The following is a 19,342-nucleotide window of genomic DNA, read 5'->3' as shown; positions in this document are numbered from 1 at the left end:
AATATTATTAAGATGACCCTGTCAATGACCCTCATCCTTGAATAATCTTCTCCTTTGGAGTGTGGATGGATCCTATGAATATGATGTAATACAACTCTGGTGATTATGTTATGTTTTTATCATAAGAGAAGATGGATTATGTGGGTGGAGTTAACATAATCAAATGAGCCCTTAAGAGCAGTGAGTTTTCTCTCACTGGTAGCAGAAGAGGAAGTCAGAGACTCAAGGGGTGAGATATTAGACACCAGGGATGTTCTTTCTAGCTGGGATGCAGGGGGTCATGAAGCACGACCCCAAGAAAGGCCTCCAGTTGCTGAGAGCAGTATTCAGTTGACAGCCAGTGAGAAAATAGGCACCTCAGCGCTATAACAGCAAGGAGATGAATTCTTCCAACAAGCAGTGAGTTGGAAGATGACCCTAAACCCAGATGAGAACTGGAGCCATAGCAGAGAAACTATTCACACTGTGGCTGAGCTTCTAGTCTATTAAATCTGTAAAACAATACCACTGTTTAAGACATTAAGATTGTGCCACTTTGTTACACAGCAAAAAAAATAAGACATCATGCATTCTACATAAGCCTTTTTCCCTAGTGTTTGAAAACAATGAAACCAATCTCTCAGCTAAGATCTTTTTCATGTACGCCCACCTACCCTGGCTGGTTAGCTTCAAACAGCCACCTGGTCAAGCTTTGTAATTTGTAGTTGATACATAACAGGGTGGCACTTTTTTTTTTTAATGAAGAAAGTACCAAAGTAGAATTCTCTACTTATAAAAAAATATATTTAAAAAATGGGAACTGACATTGCCAGAATTTTTAGAGGCAGCTATATTAGCAGGACCTGAACAACACTGTTTCAGATTTTTCTGATTTTTCCTTATTTTTAGAATTATATTATTACCTCTGAATAAAAATAATGTAGAGTAACAATATTTGAAAAGCACAAAAGTTGTCTTTAAAGGTATAAAAATATTTTAATAGCAGATACAATAGATGGTAGAAGTATTAAAAATTTGCTTACCTTTCCATTTCTGAAGGAAGAATGAATAGACCAGAATGATTAATTCTTTTATGGGAACCTATTATTTTTGTCCCCTAGGAATCTCATGATATTTCAATGTCCATACCTAAATTCATTTCACACCAAAGTAAGCAAATATTAAAAATGATAAGGAAATTAAGTCAATTTCATATGGCAAATTAAAAATAAAAGTCAAAATGTGTTTGAGAAAACTTGTTTGGACTTGATTTGAAATTAAGGACACCATCAACAGAGTTTTATAGTTTCATGTCTTACATTTAGTTCTTTAATCCATTTGAGTTTGCTATTGTGTATGGAGTTAGGCAGTAATCCATTTTCATTCTCCTGTGTGTGTAGCTGTCCAGTTTTCCCAATACCAGTTATTAAAGAGACTGTCTTTTCCTCATTTTTTATTCATGGATTCTTTATCATACATTAATTGAACATATATATACAGGTTTATATCTGAGCTCCCTATTCTGTTCTATTGATCTGTGGATCTGTTCTCATGCCAGTACCATACTGTTTGATTACTGTAGCTTTGTAGTGTAGTTTGAAGTCCATGCACATACTACTGACAGCTTTATTCTTCTTTCTCAGGATGGCTTTGGCTATTAGGGGTCTTTTGTGGTTTCATATGAATTTTATGATTATTTGCTCTAGTTCATTGAAGAATACTGTTGGTGTTCTGACCGGGATTGAACTGAATTTCTAAGTTGCTTTGGGCAGGATGGCTATTTTGACAATACTAATTTTTCCTATCCATGAGCATGGGATAGATTTCCATTTATTTGAGTTTTCTTCAATCATCTTCATCAGCATCATAGTTTTTAGAGTACAATTCTTTCACCTCCTTGGTTAGGTTCATTCCTAGGTATTTTATTCTTTTTGATGGAATTGTAAATGGAATTGTTTTCTCAATTTCTCTTTCTTCCAGTTCGTTGTTAATATATAGATGCAACAAATTTCTGTATGTTGATTTTGTATCCTGAAACTTTGCCATGATATTAGCTCTAATTCGTTTTTTGGTGGAGTCTTTAGGGTTTTCTATATGTAGTATCATGCCATCTGCGAATAGCAACAGTTTAACTTCTTCGTTCTGATGGCTTTTACTTCTTTTTTTGTCTGATTGTCCTAGCTAGGACTTCCAGTACTATGTTGAATAAGAGTTTTGGGAGTAGGCACCCTTGTTTTGTTCCCGATCTTAGAGGAAAAGCTTTCAGCTTTTTGTCATTGAATATGATGTTAGCTGTGTGTTTATCATATACAGCCTTTATTATGTTGAAAAAGTGAACTATTCTTACTATAATTTGGATATACAGAACACATTGAGGAGTTTACTCTTATCTATATCCCTGGTCATATATAACTAAAAAAACAACTATTCCCCAAAAAAACTTGTACTGCCTTCAGACCATTAATTTTGTCCTACAGTGTTATATATATTAATGTGTAATCTCGGGTATTTTATCTTTATTCCTAATGGCTCTTTTCAAAATCTGGGTACACATATATCATTTAAACATTGGAATCCTGATATTGCCTATATGGTAAAATGAATAAAGTAATACTAATATAGGTTTACTTTCTTGTTTGTGATTTAGTCAATATGAAATCTCACAAAATGACTTTTTGAAATGAATTAACGATTTTTATAATTAGGAAATAAAGACAATTAGAGCCCAAATGAATAAAATATAAATACAATTATTTAAGATTATATAGAGATAATTTGAAACAAAATTCATCTTTTATAATACTGAATTTATATATATTACATATATTATATATTTAAAATATTTTGGTGATGAATTAGAAGTGGGGATGATTTAGAAATAACATGTTCTCTTCTTCTGTTTTCTCAGAGGGAAGGAATAAGACTAGCTGATTAATTGTCACTCCAAAGGTGATAATTGCTTCTTTATTTGATAGCTGATACTTCTAATAATACCTTTCCTAGTTTATGCTAGAAACTTATTTTGCCTAGATCCTTTTCATTTAAAAAGTACCTTTTGATGCTTAGAAAATTTATGTATTATTTTTGGGAGAATTTCATCTCTGAGTCACATATTTTCTTGAAACTATTATTTACTTAATTTGTTTAACCATTAGAAACACCTACCACAGTCTCTGTCTTGTAACATAAATGACTCAGAAAGAAACATTCCAATCTTCATATCAGATGGGTTCAGTCCACTCGCTTATCCACTTCCGTGTTTGTATTAGACACCGAGTCCTGCCTGCCAGGACCATATCACACCAGCAGGGCGGAGCAGCACAGCGACCCCAGAAGCTACCAGGAGAGGCATATAAATCATTTTCCTTACCATGCCAACCGTGGACAGGTTTTCTTCACTGTTCATTTTTGTCTCTTAATTTGAGTGTTTTACCAGAGAATATGTTTTATACTTTTACCAATTCTACTGTTCAGAATTACAATAGCTACGATTTATCTAGGCTTACTACCGCAGATACTTTGTCAAGCACAGTACATTAGTACATAGTTTAATCCTCACAAGAGCGGTGTGCAGTGCCTGTGATTATTATTCATATTCAAAAGGGAGAAAGGTGAAACATGGAATAGTTAAGTGTTCCCAAGTTCACACCATTACTAAGTGGATTTTGAACTAGATAGTTTGGGTACAGAGCCTAAATTTGAAACCTCCCACACTGTGGTAAGGTCACTACAGAAAACAGTATGCTCATTTCTACTCAGCATTAATGAAAAGTATGAGTCTTTTACATGCGTATTTCAGTTCCAACTTTAATTCCGTGGAATCAAAACTGACATAATTTATCTCTTGCACTATTACAATGTATAAAATTATAGCATCAAATGTTTTATGTATAAAATTGGGGGGGTAGTACTTGTCAGGTTAATAAAAATAATATGCTTTTTCAGCCAGTTCATCAAAATTATGTAATTTTATTTACAGGCCCTTTGGTTTAATAAAGAAACTTTTTTAAGTATAAGCAATGATAGCTATATACCTTCAAGTATAAATATTAAATAGACTAAAAGAACAAAATTTCACACTCCATTAATTTCAGCTGTCAAAATGATAAAATGCAACTTTATTTTAGTTCCTTCCATTAGAAAAAGCTTGTCAGAATGCTGTAAAGAGTGACAGAGACATGGTGTCAAAGGACGAGGTAGAAAAAAATACCAGAGGATGAGCAAATAACAGCCAAAGTCTCAGTAAAATGGTAAGCTACTTAAAGAAACTACCTTCAAAATAAGAACATAGGTTGAATATCAAATAGAAAAATAAAACTCATGTTATGATCTTAAATCAAGAGTTGTGCATACCATCGGATATTACCAGAATATACATAGAATTTCATTCATTATAAAATATTGACTGAATCATGTCTTATTTCCTCAGTATTAAACTGCTCTTTAGAAAGCAAATTATCATGGGAAGTTCAGGGGAAAGGGAAGAGAAAGAGCAGAGAGATATGAAAGGAAAATAGGAATTAATGTGGTTTCTGCATTGAGGATTGTTGTAATTCAAGGCTGAGAGGGCAGTGGTTAGACATTGTCTAGTGTAGTTGTGAATAAGGATGAGGCGTCAGGATCTCGGGAAGGCAGAGAGATTCTCACATGAAATTTAGGGACCCTGGGAAAGGTGGGTAAGGACTGCCTCAGAGCATCAGCTATGGATTCTTCTGGAACTAATGATACATATTAAAAAGTATAAAGAAGAGTTAAAGAGAACTAGGGAAACGCAAGAAACCCCTGGCCAAAGAAGAGCTGGAGTCTTAGAACCATGAGAGAGTCAAGAGTGTGGCTCTGTCCAGAAACCAGATGTCAGAGGAGAACAGCCACAGGATGTGAACAAGTCCAAAGGTGGAGTATACACCATTCGGTCAGGGCAGGCATCAAGTGCAGAGTTCAAGTATTCAAAGCTCAAGGACCAGGCAGGCATTAAATGTGGGTGGGACAGTAGGAACATTTAGGGAGAGGGTAACATTTAGGGGGCACAATGACAGCAATTTATAGATATGTATTCATATAATCCTCAAAAATGACTCCTCCACATGAGTGTTCATGCCACTTTACAGATGAACAACAAAGGCCAAAGCAGGTGACTTTCTTAAAGTCAAAGGGCAAAGTCACAGGATGGGAATTTTAGGATTTGTCTGTCTTCCAAGCTTCTGCCATATCCAGACAATGAAACATATAACTCAGGGTTTTTAAAAATCTAGATAAATAGTCTGGGAAATGCACAAAAGCGCTGAATCAACTTTTCGCTTTACTGTGGCAGTGGCATGTCCTTATGGGAAGGCGGTGAGACAGGCAGGGTGGATGAGACTCTATGTGACAAAAGAAAGCAGAAACTGGAGTGAAGCAGGTGCACGTCATGGACCACCGAGCACTGACAGCCACCCCGGGAAGCGAGGCAGAGGCACGGAAGAACCGACCTCCTTAGTTTTCAGGGTACTGTCCTGGCGACACCTCGCTTTCAGACGTCCACCTTCCAGAGCTGTGAAGCAACCATTTTTTGTTTTAAGCCACCCAGCTTGTGCTACTTTATTAAGGCAGCCCTAGGAAATGAATATATTGTTCATCAAAATATATTTGTAACTCCAGCTTTATGTCACAATTACAAAATTTCAGAAGCAGTATTATCAAATCTCATGTCTTCAGCATTGGCTTCTCTTTCAATGTTTTCTAATTCTGCCATCTGCTCTATCAATATTTCCTATTGCATCATTAGGTCTCTCCCACGGTCAGGGTTCATATACTTTGAATTATTAAATACTATGGTATGTAGAAAGTCCCTCCATTCCACATGAAGTCAAAAATAAATATCCAACAATAAGTGTTAAGCACCCTATACTAAACCCGTGTGTTTCGCCGAGCATGCCTTGCTGATTCATGGCAGATGCGGAAGTCATATAGTCTTGCTGTGGCTCAGGACCATAATCAGGAAAGTCATTATAAACTTACCAGACTTTTGCATTGCGAGAGAGCTGCTGTTAGACACAGTTTTATAGCTGATAACATTTCAGATAAGCTTACTTAGAGCATGTCTGGAAAAACTGGTTTGCATAATTGCACCTTATTTGTCTTCTGAGGGTAGCTTAAGATACTTCTCTCTACTTAATGGAGCTGATTACAAGACTAAATAGAAATAATACAAGGTATCAGCAAATCTTACCGGTTTGAGCTTCAACTATATCCAGAATCTGACCATTTCTCAGGCCTTCACTGCGGACTCCTGGACTGAGCCATGGTCACTTCCCGCCTGGACTAGAGGGCACAGCTTCCTGCCTGGGCTGCCTGCCTGGATGCCCGCCCCCAGGCACTAATCGGTTCTCTCCAGGGCAGCCGAGTGACCACTCAAATTATGTCATTTCTCTGTCCGAACCGTGGGATAATTTTCTGTTTCACTCAGAATATAAGACAAGCTCTTAAAATGGCCTGATTCTTGGAATCTGCTTTTGTTCTCACTCCCCTATTTTCCATCTGACTCTAGTCTTTCCGACTCTCCTGCATCCCTGCTCCCCCACACCGGCTTCCCTGGTGCTCTTGGAAAATGCCAGACACGTGCCTACCTTATACAGGATTGGCTGTTTGCTCTTTGTAGGGTATTTTCCCCTTGCATATCTACACAGCCCTCACCTCCCTCAAGTCGGCATCCTCAATGAAATCAAACCTGACCACACTGCTGTCTCCTGCCATCAACCCAGAACGTGTGACAATCCCCACCCAGCCCCCAATCTGCTGTTTTACCCATATGGTATCTCACATCATAGACACACACACTCTATATATTAGAACTAGACAGTGTACACTTCATTATATATAACATGTCATACAGGAAAACAGGTTTATAATGCTTAGGGATTTGCCTTTCTCCACTAGAATTTAAGCTCTAGGACAGCAGGAAATGTCTGTTTTGGTTAGTAGTGTATCATTCACACCATAAATAGATCCCAGGATGTGGTGCTTCTTTCAGTAAAATGTGTTGCTCAGTAAAACATGGTTATTAAAGAAGAACATACATTATGCTAATTACTGTTAACTTAGATGGTAACGCTGTCAAGGGGTTTGAATAATAACTTAATTATTGACATTAAATAGTATCTCAAAATATTGCTGAGTGATGTTCATAAAAATGACAACTTGTCATACTGCACCACATGCTTAAGTATAAATAGATTTGGAAGGTAACAGAAATATATTTTCTATTAACTTTTTACATATAAGTGACTGACAATAGCAAATAAAATGGAGAAAACTACCTCTGCAGAGAAAAAGGTAACTCGTCCTTAAGCAGAATCAGATACATTGCCTCCACCTCACCCCACCGCCAGCAAGAAACCCTGAGCCTCAGCCCTCACCCCAGTTTTGAACCCCACTTCCTCACTTTCCCTGATTCTTCCCTGGCCTCTCTGGAGTGAGGGATAATGTTCACCAGGAAGCTCAGCTGAGATCTGCCTCCGCACGGAGCATGGAAGCCAATGAGGACACAAAAGACAACGAATAAGGGGAGCCTCACCCCCTTCACTGAACTGCAGGTTGTTCTTAAAATTCTTCCTATCTCGATCTGGCAAACACAAATCCCATTCCAGCTCAAACACTCATTAGCTGAGGGACCTCGGCCCAGATGGCCTCTGCCTGCTTCTCACCTGCAAAGTTGTGCAGGGACCAGATCTTCCACCTTAGGTCATTGTCAGGTACTAACCAGGGACTGAATAAATGATATCTCCCATTATTATAATTATCTCTGAAACCAGGCATTTTGTCTCATTTTTATAATATCCAGAGATACCCATGGAGTTTCTTGGCCAAATAAGTTCCTTCTTGCAACTGTCCTCCACAAACCTTTTTATGAATTGGTCCAGATCACAGGACTGGATTATTTAGGTTGCTTACATCCCCCGCTTAGAGTATCAAGTGCCCATCTTTACTCACACCCTCACTGCAGAAATTATATTCTGCCTCAAACATCAGCTGTGCAGAACCCTTGCTCAGGAACAGAAAGTTGTTCCCTAAATGAATCCACTTCCTGGACACTTGGATTCAAGCTTTTTACTTGCTGATTATGCATAAATAAATCATGCCTCATCTTTATACATCCCCCTAGCTGCTTAGAACTTCCTGCATTCAAGTCATCTGCACACACTCAAAAGTCATCCTGAAGCATGATTAAGTCAATAACTCCTTGTGGTTACTATGTGTTGAGTGATTCAGCTTTTTCCTCAGAGGGCCAGACACTTCAGCCACATTTATTTTTTCAGTTCTAGGGTGTTTTTCCCCCACTCTCCAGCTTCTTCACATCTACAGCTTATGTTGCTCTGGGTACAGTGGCCGTCACAGTAAGCCTCCCTCACTTATATAAGCTGATGACCGTCTTTGTGGCCAGTTTTAGGGCAGGCATTTTACAGTCTTTCCTGGGATCATCACGATCCCAGCAAAGCTTTGGATAAGGCATTGTATCTAGTAACAGGTGGCTCCTGCTCTGAAAAAGCACAAATACTTTGGAGGGAAGCTAACACAATAACAAATGACCAAAGTCAAGGTGACATTGAATTATGTACAATGTTCTACAGGAGCAAAAATAAAGGGAGACAATACATTTTTAAGTGTTTTTACAAGTCTTCCAATAGGAGGTGAGATTAGAATTGAGCCAGTATAGGCAGTCTGAGAACCTGGGTAGCAGAGGGCATTCCTGAGGAGAGACTGGGAACACTGAGGTGCAGAGCTGTGTGACTACCTGTAATAGGACTGAGGAGTGGTCAGCCATCAAACAGGGAGGGGTGGGTGGTGGAGAATGATGTTAGATGGTGCAACCAGGGTGGACCACCGTAGCTGGTATGCTTAGGACTTTAAATCATTTCCTATAGGTAATATATACCCAGTGTAGTTTTTTAAGCAGAGGAAGGGAAAACTCTCATCAGAAAAATAACGTTGAATGTGGAAGAAGGACTAGAGAGCATATAGACTAAAAGAGGCAGCCCATTTTAGAGAGCTCTCAGTTAGTTCCAAAGAGATTGTAAGAGTTAAGATAGTGAGCAGGGGTAAGAGGCTGGATACACAGTCCAAAATCAGCTACAGATAATACATAAACAAGTGGGGATAGCTGTGTCCCAGTAAAACTCTTTACAAACAGTTGGTGGTCTTGGTTTGACCTGCAGGCCGTATCTGCTGTTCCCTGCTCTCTGCTATTAATTTCCCCAAGGTCACATACTGCTGATGTGGATATTCAACAGTAAATGAAAGTATTTAGAAACCAAAGAACTATAACATGCATGAAAAAATTGTATTATTAAAGTAACATATTCACTCTAATTTTTATTGGGTATCAGTCATACTATTCATTTTAGTGACTAGCGAGAATAAAACACAAATAATGAATGTTCCTGAAAACTGCAAACAGAACCACACTAAAAACAGAGCATTCATTTGTGAAAGATGCTGAAGTGGTTCAGCAAAGAAAATATCAAGATTTTACTTTGGATTTTCCTACTGCTCTGTGATGGGTTTCAGCAGATACAGTAGGAGCTTGCAGGAAAACCAGTCACGTTCCTTACTGGCTCCATTCTCAATGGGATTTATTTGAGATATTATAAATAAATTGTAACAAAAGAGACTATTAGACATTGTGAGAGAAGTTTCTGTCTTCTTTGAAAATAATTCCTTGACCACAGGAGGCAGGGTCTGGAGCAGCGACCTCTGCAGTGAAGGGACTTGGGGAGGGACAGTAGGAGGTGTCGTGTCCCAGCTGCAGGTGATGTCTCCTTCGGTCCTTCGGAGTTTTCTCCAGAAAGAACACTTACCCCTCTACATGTGCTGGTTTATAAAATGTAAATCTAAGAATGAGATATTTGAAAACCCTAGAATCTATTTGCCAATAGATAGACATGAGAAACAGGTATGATTCTTCTAATGAGGAATAATTCACATCTGAGTGCTTCTGAGCTGAAAGAACAGACAAGCAAACACAAAATTAAAGCACTTCCTGGTGCTTCTCAAAGAGGAGTTGGCCATTGAATATTGGACTACTGAATCAAGGGATGTGATTAATTCCATTGTATTTTCTTAAATTTCACTAAAATGTTAAGAATGCTGCAGAATTATTACAAATGATTTCAACTCCTACTTAGTAGTTCAGTTAAAAAAATATGTGGATGGCATGTCGGAACATAGAGATACATCTCTGTGCTAGGTCAAAGAAATACATTGCATTTCTTCAATTGATTTCCTGTCACTAAAACAATGCTAATTAACAACGATTTTCTATTATTTTCTACATGAATATTTTTCTCAGGATCCTTACAAAATTAATTTTGATCTAATATGAATATATTTTTTGAAATATTTCTTATTTATACACAAATATTTGCAAACATTTTTTTCTGATTACAAAAATATATAATCAGTATAAAATGTTGAGAAAATCAATAGAAACATTAAGAACAATTTAATGTTTTAGAAGAAACCCATGTGTGGTATATATTTACACATGTATTAGTAAATATGCTATGTGTATGATTTTATCACTTCAGTTTAATAGTATGAGAGGAGTAATTTTTCATGTCAATATTTATTTAATAAAACCCCCATTTTAGGAGACAGTTATTTCCAAATACTTATTATTTTAGTAATATAATTTTGGGTACTCAAAAACAATCTCCTAAAGCTAAACTTATGTTATTTTAAAACATTTAAAATTTCTGATGGCAAATGATCATCCAGAAAGAGGGACTAGTTTACTCTCCCCCCAGTAAAGTGGTATATTTTCATCAGTTAAGAGTATTACAATTGAAAAATGAAACTGGAAACTGGATAAAATTTTTGTCTCATTTTAAATTTGATATCTTCAATTGCTTCTGATGATTTTTAAATATATAGTTACTGTTTACAGCAAATTATTTTACTATTGGAGTGATCAGCTTTTTCACTTTGATTTAAAAGAGTGAAAAGTATACAGGAACTCTGTACTATCTTTGCAACTTTTCAGTAAATCTAAAATTATTCCAAAAGTTAAATAAATAAAAAAGTACTTTATAATCATATGTCTATCTTATGAGGCAATACATTTTTGTATATATTAGCTTTAACTACATTCATGATTACTTTTGGCTTAAAAGGGTATTACTTTATTATTCTACTATAAAATGTATTCACTCAACATTTTACTTATAATTTTCTGTTTTTGCTTTTAGGCTTAAAAATTTCCATTTAGATGACATTACAGAAATGGAAGAATTATTAAGAATACTATATACAATTGAATGCCAACAAGTTAGATAATTAAGATAAAATGGAAGAATTCCTAGACCAACTGCCAAAGCTGACTGAAGAGAAAACGGTGTTTTATTAGATGTGTAACAACAAAAAGAAATTTAATTACTAAATATTTAGCATAAAGAAAAGTCCGAATTCAGAAACATTTTCTAGTCTAAAAAACAGTTAAAGAATTAAAACCAATTCTCCACAAACTACCAGGAAAGTGAAAATACAAGTCAAAGAAAGGGAAAAAAAATTTCTCACATTATCTGATAAAGACTTCTACCTAGGATATATGCAAAATGCTTACATCTCAATAATGACAAGATAGCCTAATTTTAAAAAGGCAAGTGATCTGACAGACATTTCTCCGAAGAAGAAATACAAATGGCCAATAGGAACATGAGAAGATACTTTATATAACTGGTCATTATAGAAATGTTAATCAAAACCACAATGAGGTACCAATTAACATTCACTAAGATGGCTGTAATAAAAAAGACACTAACAAATGTTGGTTGGGATGTGGAGAAATTAGAACCCTCATAAATTGTTAGCAGGACTCTAAAATGATGCATCCACCATGGAATATAGTCTGGAAGTCCCTCAGAATGTTAAACATGGAATGAACACATAACCTAGCAATTTAACTCCTTGGTATATGAAAAGAAAACAAGAAAAAAAATAGAAATTCAATAAATATTAACATATTTTATTTGAAATATTTAATGTTTTATTTTATCTAGCTGGATCTCATAAAACTTATTCTGGTGTAAGGTATAGAGGAAGAGTTTTCAAAATCACAGAATGCACCAATACAATTTAGCAAATATTAAAATTTTTCTCTATCAATTCAAATCTCTCCTTTTTATATAACTTAATGTAATCTAACACATGTATCTGGGCTTTCTGTTCTATTTTCTTTTATTTGCATTCCTATATTTTGTTATAATTTATTTTAATAGATTATATACATATACAACCTCTTGTATTGCCATTCCTATTCAACATTTCCCTTGCTATTCTCTTCCACTTTAAAATGATCAAATTCTAAATATTATCCCATTTGAACTCATTTGAATTTGCTTTATACTTTTCCAATATAGTGTTTATATAGTATTAAGGGCTCACACTTCTGAGCCCTCAAATAAGGATATCAAATCCCTATTATCTACTTTCACGGTATTCAATAAATTTTACCTTTTGAACTTTGTTCTGTATATTTCAAAGTGGCACTAGTTTGCATTTTTTCCATTAGATTTCCTAAATAGTATATAAAAAATATATGAACATGTGTACATAAGGCATTTGACTTGTTTATTAATTTAATGGAACTACTTCTTCTATTTCAACTTTCAGAAAGGCAACAAATATTGCTGTGAGCTATTTATATTGTTATGTTTGAAAGTAATAATAAATATGGAAAAGATTTAGAGAAGATGAAAATCACTTAAGATAGGAAAAAAACAGTAAACTGCTCATTGAGTGTCAATGTCTTTTTAACTAATGATGTGGTAAATAATATTATTAAATATCTTACTCTGACTCATCTTTTTATTCTTACAGAAATTACTCCTATTCCATTTAGTAAAATTTTACTAATATTATACTGGAATTATTTTATATATATATAATTTAGAACTTTGTAACTATGAATGGAAGAAATGGAACTCACCTACCTACACTTTTCCGTTTTGTACTACTTTTGTTATCCATTGCTATCAAAGAATGTTTGATGGGGAAGCTCTGGTTGTTCTCTCTTACATCCTCCCCAAACAACTGGTAGAAAAAAACAGGGTTCATTTTGCTATAGGAAAATAATACTGTATTGCTAGAGATGGTTGCTTGTCTTCTCTTAAACTGTATTTTCTTCATGACTTAAACCAAACCACAAATACTGGTTCAGTTTAGAGTGTGGCTGAGAAAGAACTTCAGTTCAATTTAATAAAAGTGTCAATACACTACAGAACCAACAGCAACAGCCGTACAGCAGCAACACGGAACTGCAAAGCACGTTGACAGAGGCAGGTCCACGGTGCCTCGCTTTGCTTATCACAAGAGGTGACTTGTCACGTGATTTTTTTCCTCGGCAACCCAATGCAACATGAGGCATTCACCTAAGCAGAAGCCCAGAATTACGGTCTCTCAACCTTTCACACTTTTCTAGTAAGGAAGTAGCATATAGGGAAGAAATAGTAGTACTGGGTTCACTTGAGAAACACACAGGGGAATTCTGCCTTGTTTAGTTCGCACTTTGATTCTGTGTTCGGCAGCGTGACCCAACAGTGGAGGCTCTGGAACTGCAGGCCGTGACGCTCCTATGCCTACCCCGCCTTTACTTTACATGAAGAGATGAGGTCACACCCAGCTGCTGAATGGGTTTGGCCAACGGAGAGCCAACAGGACAAGAGGGGAGTGAGGCTGGGTGTGCATCTCCTCGTCCCCTCCCGGCTGGTTTGACTCTGTGGCCTGCGTCTTCCCCCTACAGGCCGCAGCTTTGGTCAGCTGGGAGCTTTCCTCCCTGGGTTCTGAGGAGTCCTGGTAACTGCTCCTTGTTTTGTCCCTTGAGGCCTTGGGTAGTAATGACATTATGCTGTTCCCTGTCCCTTCAGAACCATACTGTTTCTCATTGTTTTCCTTAAATTCTACTTATAGCTTTGTAAGTAGTCTTTTAAGCTCTCCTCAAGTACTCAACTGGAGGGTACTATCTATTCCCTGATTTAACCGTGACAACTGTTCGCCACACAGTAGGTGAACGTACTGGAAAATGCCAGCAAGTGCCTAGTAAATGACTGGTTATCATGTCTAAAATGACTAGGAAGGCAAGTAAAACTGGGAGGAGACTACGGGAATTGAAGGAGATCAAAAATTATGAGAGTGTTTGCATTTGGAGTGAGGGGATGGGAAAAATGGGACAAAACAAGGTTTTACTCATGAAGGGCAAATCGACGGTTTGAGTTTCTGGAAATAGAGAATTTTATCCTGGTTATTTGCAAGGCTATGGGGCTAAGTGTATGAGAGAAAAAGGTATGCATAGATGCATTTAACAAGAAACATGTGAGAAGTGATGTGCTAGGCATTGTTGATAAGTCATAATAGTTATAAAGCAAGTTATCTTATAAAAGTACAAGGAGAATACTACATTTAAATTTGTAATTAAACTTACATCAGTTTTAGAAATTTTGTAAAGAAAATTGTATCATCTTGGATGTACTAAATATAATGATTTGATCTTTCATATTACTGAGTTGTCAAAAATCACATACTTCAAAAGTTTTTTAAATTGATGTTTTTACTGCAGCACATACACACAACCACACATATACACACAAAACCTATACTTTTCTCATTGAAGGAAAACCAACTTCACTGCCATAAGCATACTTGAAACTCCACAAGATAGAACTTATTTAAATATGGGGAAAATATCCTCTCTGCTAAATACAAATCTTTAAACAGCTTTTTTTTGTCTGTGCTTTCCTATTTTATAGTAATTATCAGAGTAGAGGAGATTAGTAATTTCCAAAATGCTTTAAAGTAAGAATACTTATCTAAGAAAAGTGGCTTTTCATTAATTATTTTAAGACTGAATACAAATTGACTCAGGATAGTATCTTGTTTCAATTTTATATAGTGTTTTTGTTAAATAAAGGACATGAATTTAATTTATATTCCGAGTTACAGACAATGAAAGCATCACAGCTTTGCATTAAAAAAACTGCTAAACCATATCGTGTAGGATGGGGAAACCCAATAAAATTCTCTTGATTTCATCATCTGTCCCTTAAGAAAATACCATCATTGAAAAAAATGTCAGTTACATTGTGTGTTACATTGTGTTCAACCTGACAAAGATGTTTTTTCAAGAAATGAGAATAATAAAAGTTATTCCTAAACTCTGAAAGATCCCTTGTGATGAAGTGAACTAGTTCAGCTTCTGAATGCGTGCCAGCAGCGGAGCTGTCTGAACCACACTCCTGTATTGATCTGGTAGCCTTTGTGGCTGCGCAGAAAGAATGACCACCTGTGTCAGGTACAACAGCAGGTACCATCTCTACTGAACTGGCTGCTGTACTGATAACAAAGAGGTTGTTTAGAGAACCTGGTAACCATGATAGGCTCTTTCCTTTCTGTAAAAAAGAAACTCATTTCTAAAAGTTTACTGAATTGAAAATGAGCAACTCACCAGACATCATCAGCTGACGAGATGTTGGAATGAACTCCGGTGAAGACAAAGTAAGAGATCTTGTGGCTGCAAGTCTCTGGCTAGGAGCAGGGGATCTGAGACCACGCATGCTGGGCTGAAGTTCCCAGATGGGCCATTCTGAAGGAGTCCTGACATCTTTTAAGTCAGATGTTAAGGTCAGGTCATCTGTATAATCTGCCCAATCTGGCATAAATTCAGACATGGGGAAAGAAGTCTGCATTGGTACTGACTGAGTTGCTGAAACTGTATAAAATGCAACATTCGAGGTTACTGCTGAAAAACCAGTCATTAACTCTTTGTACGGTGGGAGGCTGTTTCTGAAGTCACTTGAAAGTGTAGTTTCTGGATGACTTTGTAAACTTAATTCAAAATCTAGAAAACCATCACTTGTGTGAAGTTTGAACAGATTATGAGATCCTTTACTCTCCCACATGCCCAATAAGTGGTCCTGATTCAGTATCTCAGTGCGGCCCACAGCTACACCATTTTGTCCCATTCTCAATAGCTTTAAAATGCTTTCAGATGCTGAACAATCACCAGTAGTAGTCAATTCTGAAGCCAAGTCAGAATTCATCAGGTCTGAAAATACAGTCTGTGAAGGGACGATGGATAGATGAGTCTTATCCAAACATCCAAGTTACTTGATAGGGTGATAGATTCTTCTAAGGATGAGGATAAAATTCTTCTCTTTGCACTCTTTTTAGAAGAAAATAAAGACGACAGTTCTGTAAATGCCACTGATGGCATTATTGCAGTGGCAGAAGAAAACGAATACCCAGAAGTGATAGTTTGAATTCCCATTAGTGCGTACCAGCTGGCTAATACCGCTGAGTTCATCCAGAATGTCTCATAAAAGGGGGACTGTTTGCTATGCAAAACTTGATCTGAGAATTCATGGGAGGATTTTATTTCAGTCATAGAACATGTTGCACGTGTTTGACTTCACTTAAAGAATCAGCAGCCTGTGATTCGGTGTTTGTGAGTCTCGGGTTGCTAGATGCTTCAGTAATAACCTGATATTCAGTGGGAATGGAGCCTTGTGTAGTGAATTGGTAGAAAGCTGATGACTTTAAGAGTGCTACCTGTTTGGATATAATTATCATAGCAGGAGAAATGGGAGACACTGAGGAGCTCAACCATCTCCAGTTCTCTCTTCTTGAAATTAAGGGAACAGCTGAATATTCTTCAATATCCTCTTGAGTAACCCTAGAGTCAACTGGAGGTGCACTTGTGGAATCAGTTGTGAGCAGGAATCCACAGGAGAGCAATGAGTGTCCATTTAATTCAATATCATCCCCTGGAATACCAGTAATTACTGAACTCACTGTGGTAGCAGATAAGGCATCAGTTGGATCATTCTCAAATAATAAAGATTGTGCAGGAAAAATAAAATCTGTCATCAAGGAGGGGATGATAAATGGGGTCTCTCTCTCTTTTGGGGCAAAAAGAATCCTGGTGTGGTTGTTGAAGTTTGGATGGGTATATGTGGCATAGATGTTTTGCCCCAGACAATCTGTTCTAGGCCATGAACCCCAAAATTCAGAAATTGAGAAGAAACATCTGTGGAAAAAGGAACACTGTGTTTTGCTGAAAGCTCTCTAGTGGAAATCAGTTCTTTGAGTAAATAGTTTCGGAAAGATACACTAATATTTAATGCTGCCAAACTAGCCGTTGGGAGAACATCGTGCTTGGAAATATCTGTTTGGGACCTAAAGAGAGAAGAAAAAAAAAAAGAATAAGAAAGAAAGAAAGAAGAATTAAAAATGAACAACTTTAGCCCTGGACTGAATCTTCTTCAAATTTTACTGCGACCTCACACCAATTATATACATACAGGTAAGGCTCTGTAAATCATATTTCTAATAAAGTGTATGAATAAGTTTAGGACTTCAAAAATGGCATGAATGTAAAGACTCCTATTATTCACACTACACGGGAGGCCAAAAGTCAAAACAAAACGTTTTATGCAATCTTGAGAGAGAACAAAAGCTGGAGGTTTTGCACACTCTCTGATTTCAAACTATACTATAAAGCTGCAGTGATCAAAACAGAATGGTCTGGCACAAAAATAGATACATAGATCAGTGGGATAGAATAGAAAGTCCAGAAATAAACCCACCCATATATGGCAAATTAATATATGGCAAAGGAGGCAAGAATGGCAAGAATATACAATGAGAAAATGACAGTCTGCAACAAACGGTGCTGGGAAAGCTGGACAGCTACATGCAGAAGAACGAAACTGGACCACTATAAACTGCATAAAAAATAATACACAGACACACACACAGACACACAGACACACACACACTCACACACACACTCACACACACACACACTATATCCAGACATTAATTCAAAATGGATTAAAGACTTGCATGTTAAGTCCTGAAACCATAAAACTCCTAGATGAAGATATAGGCAAGAAACTCTTGACAATAATCTTAGCAATATTTTTTGGACCAATCTCTTCAAGTCAGGACAACAAATTTAACAATTTATTTGTTAAACAAATGGGATTACATCAATTAAAAAGCTTTTGCTCAACAAAGGGAACTATCAACAAAACAAAAAGGCAACCTGTTGAATGGAAGAACTTATTTATAAATCATGAATCTGATAAAGGATTAGTATCTAAAATACATATAGAATTTATTAAACTTAATATCAAAAAACAAAAAACAACTAAAAATGGGCAAAGGACTTGAATAGACATTTGTCCAAAGAAGACATACAGATGACCAACAGCCAAATGAGAAGATGCTCAACATTACTAATCATTAGGGAAATGCAAATGAAACCCACCATGAGATATCACCTCATATTTGTCAGAATGGCTATTATCAAAAATACAAGAGATAACAAGTGTTAGTGAGGACGTGGAGAAAAGGGAACCCTTGTGCACTGTTGGTGGGAATGTACCTTGGTGCAGCCACCATGGAAAACAGTATGGAGATTCCTCAAAAAATTAAAAAGAACTGCCATATGATCTAGCAATTCCACTTCTGGGAATTTATATGAAGAAAACAAAAATACCAATTAAAAAACATATATGGACCCCTATGTTTATTGCAGCATTATTTACAACAGCTGAAGTATGGAAGCAACCTAAGTGTTCATTGATAGATGAGTGGATAAAGAAGATACGGGGTGTGTGTGTATATATATTATTCAGCTATAAAAGAGAAGGAAATTTTGCCATTTGCAACACGGATGGACCTAGATGGTATTATGCTAAGTGAAAAAGCTGGGTATAGAAAGACAAATACCATATGATTTCACTTATATGTATAATCTAATAAACAAAACAAGCAAACAAAACAAAAGAGAAATAGACTCACAGGTACAGGAATCAAAATTGGTTACCAGAACAGAGAGGTGTTGGAGGGGTGAAATGGGATAAAGAGGTACAAACTTGTGGTTATAGAATAAATAAGTCATGGGGATGCACCGTACAACATAGGGAATATAGTCAATACTATACTAATAACTTTGCATGGTGTAGATGGTAACTCATAAATATTTATGATTGAGGGGATCATTTTGCAATACATAAAAAATACCAAATCACTGATATGCACCTGAAACTAATAAGACCTTGTATGTTAATTGTACTTCTGTTAAAAAAAAGTAAATATATATATTTAGATCAGCAATGAGAATTCAGAGGGAAAAAATCAACATATTTCAAACCAAATGATTCAATTGAATTCTAAAATATGCAAAATTACAACTCTGTTATTATAGGATCAATGAATACTTGGCCTATTGGTTTGGAAAAATTAGAAATATTTTACTTTCTAAATAGGCAAAATACTCTTTATATAACTTTTCATCTTAATTTTTTTAAAAGTACAGAAATCATATAGA

At 36.3% G+C, this 19,342-nt stretch overlaps 1 protein-coding gene and 1 long non-coding RNA gene across 3 annotated transcripts in view; one reads left to right on the top strand and one right to left on the bottom strand.

The window, feature by feature from the left end:
• Nucleotides 1-19,342, bottom strand: part of EYS (eyes shut homolog) — a 1,533,253-nt gene that overhangs the window by 680,510 nt on the left and 833,401 nt on the right. The window contains 4 exon segments of the mRNA XM_073224289.1: nt 15,452-16,105; nt 16,108-16,413; nt 16,416-16,901; nt 16,904-17,181. Coding sequence (XP_073080390.1) covers nt 15,452-16,105; nt 16,108-16,413; nt 16,416-16,901; nt 16,904-17,181 — 1,724 coding nt within the window.
• Nucleotides 6-11,842, top strand: LOC140846661 (uncharacterized). 2 transcript variants are annotated; one of them, XR_012126001.1, is made up of 4 exons: nt 6-85; nt 2,888-2,928; nt 4,107-4,229; nt 11,202-11,842. It is a non-coding gene; the product is annotated as an uncharacterized lncRNA (long non-coding RNA). The 2 variants fall into 2 exon arrangements; XR_012126000.1 differs by lacking the exon at nt 11,202-11,842 and adding an exon at nt 5,291-5,495.

This window comes from Manis javanica, chromosome 16 (assembly GCF_040802235.1).
Source record: "Manis javanica isolate MJ-LG chromosome 16, MJ_LKY, whole genome shotgun sequence".
Lineage (NCBI taxonomy): Eukaryota > Metazoa > Chordata > Mammalia > Pholidota > Manidae > Manis > Manis javanica.
This window is presented reverse-complemented; position numbering and strand designations above follow the sequence as displayed.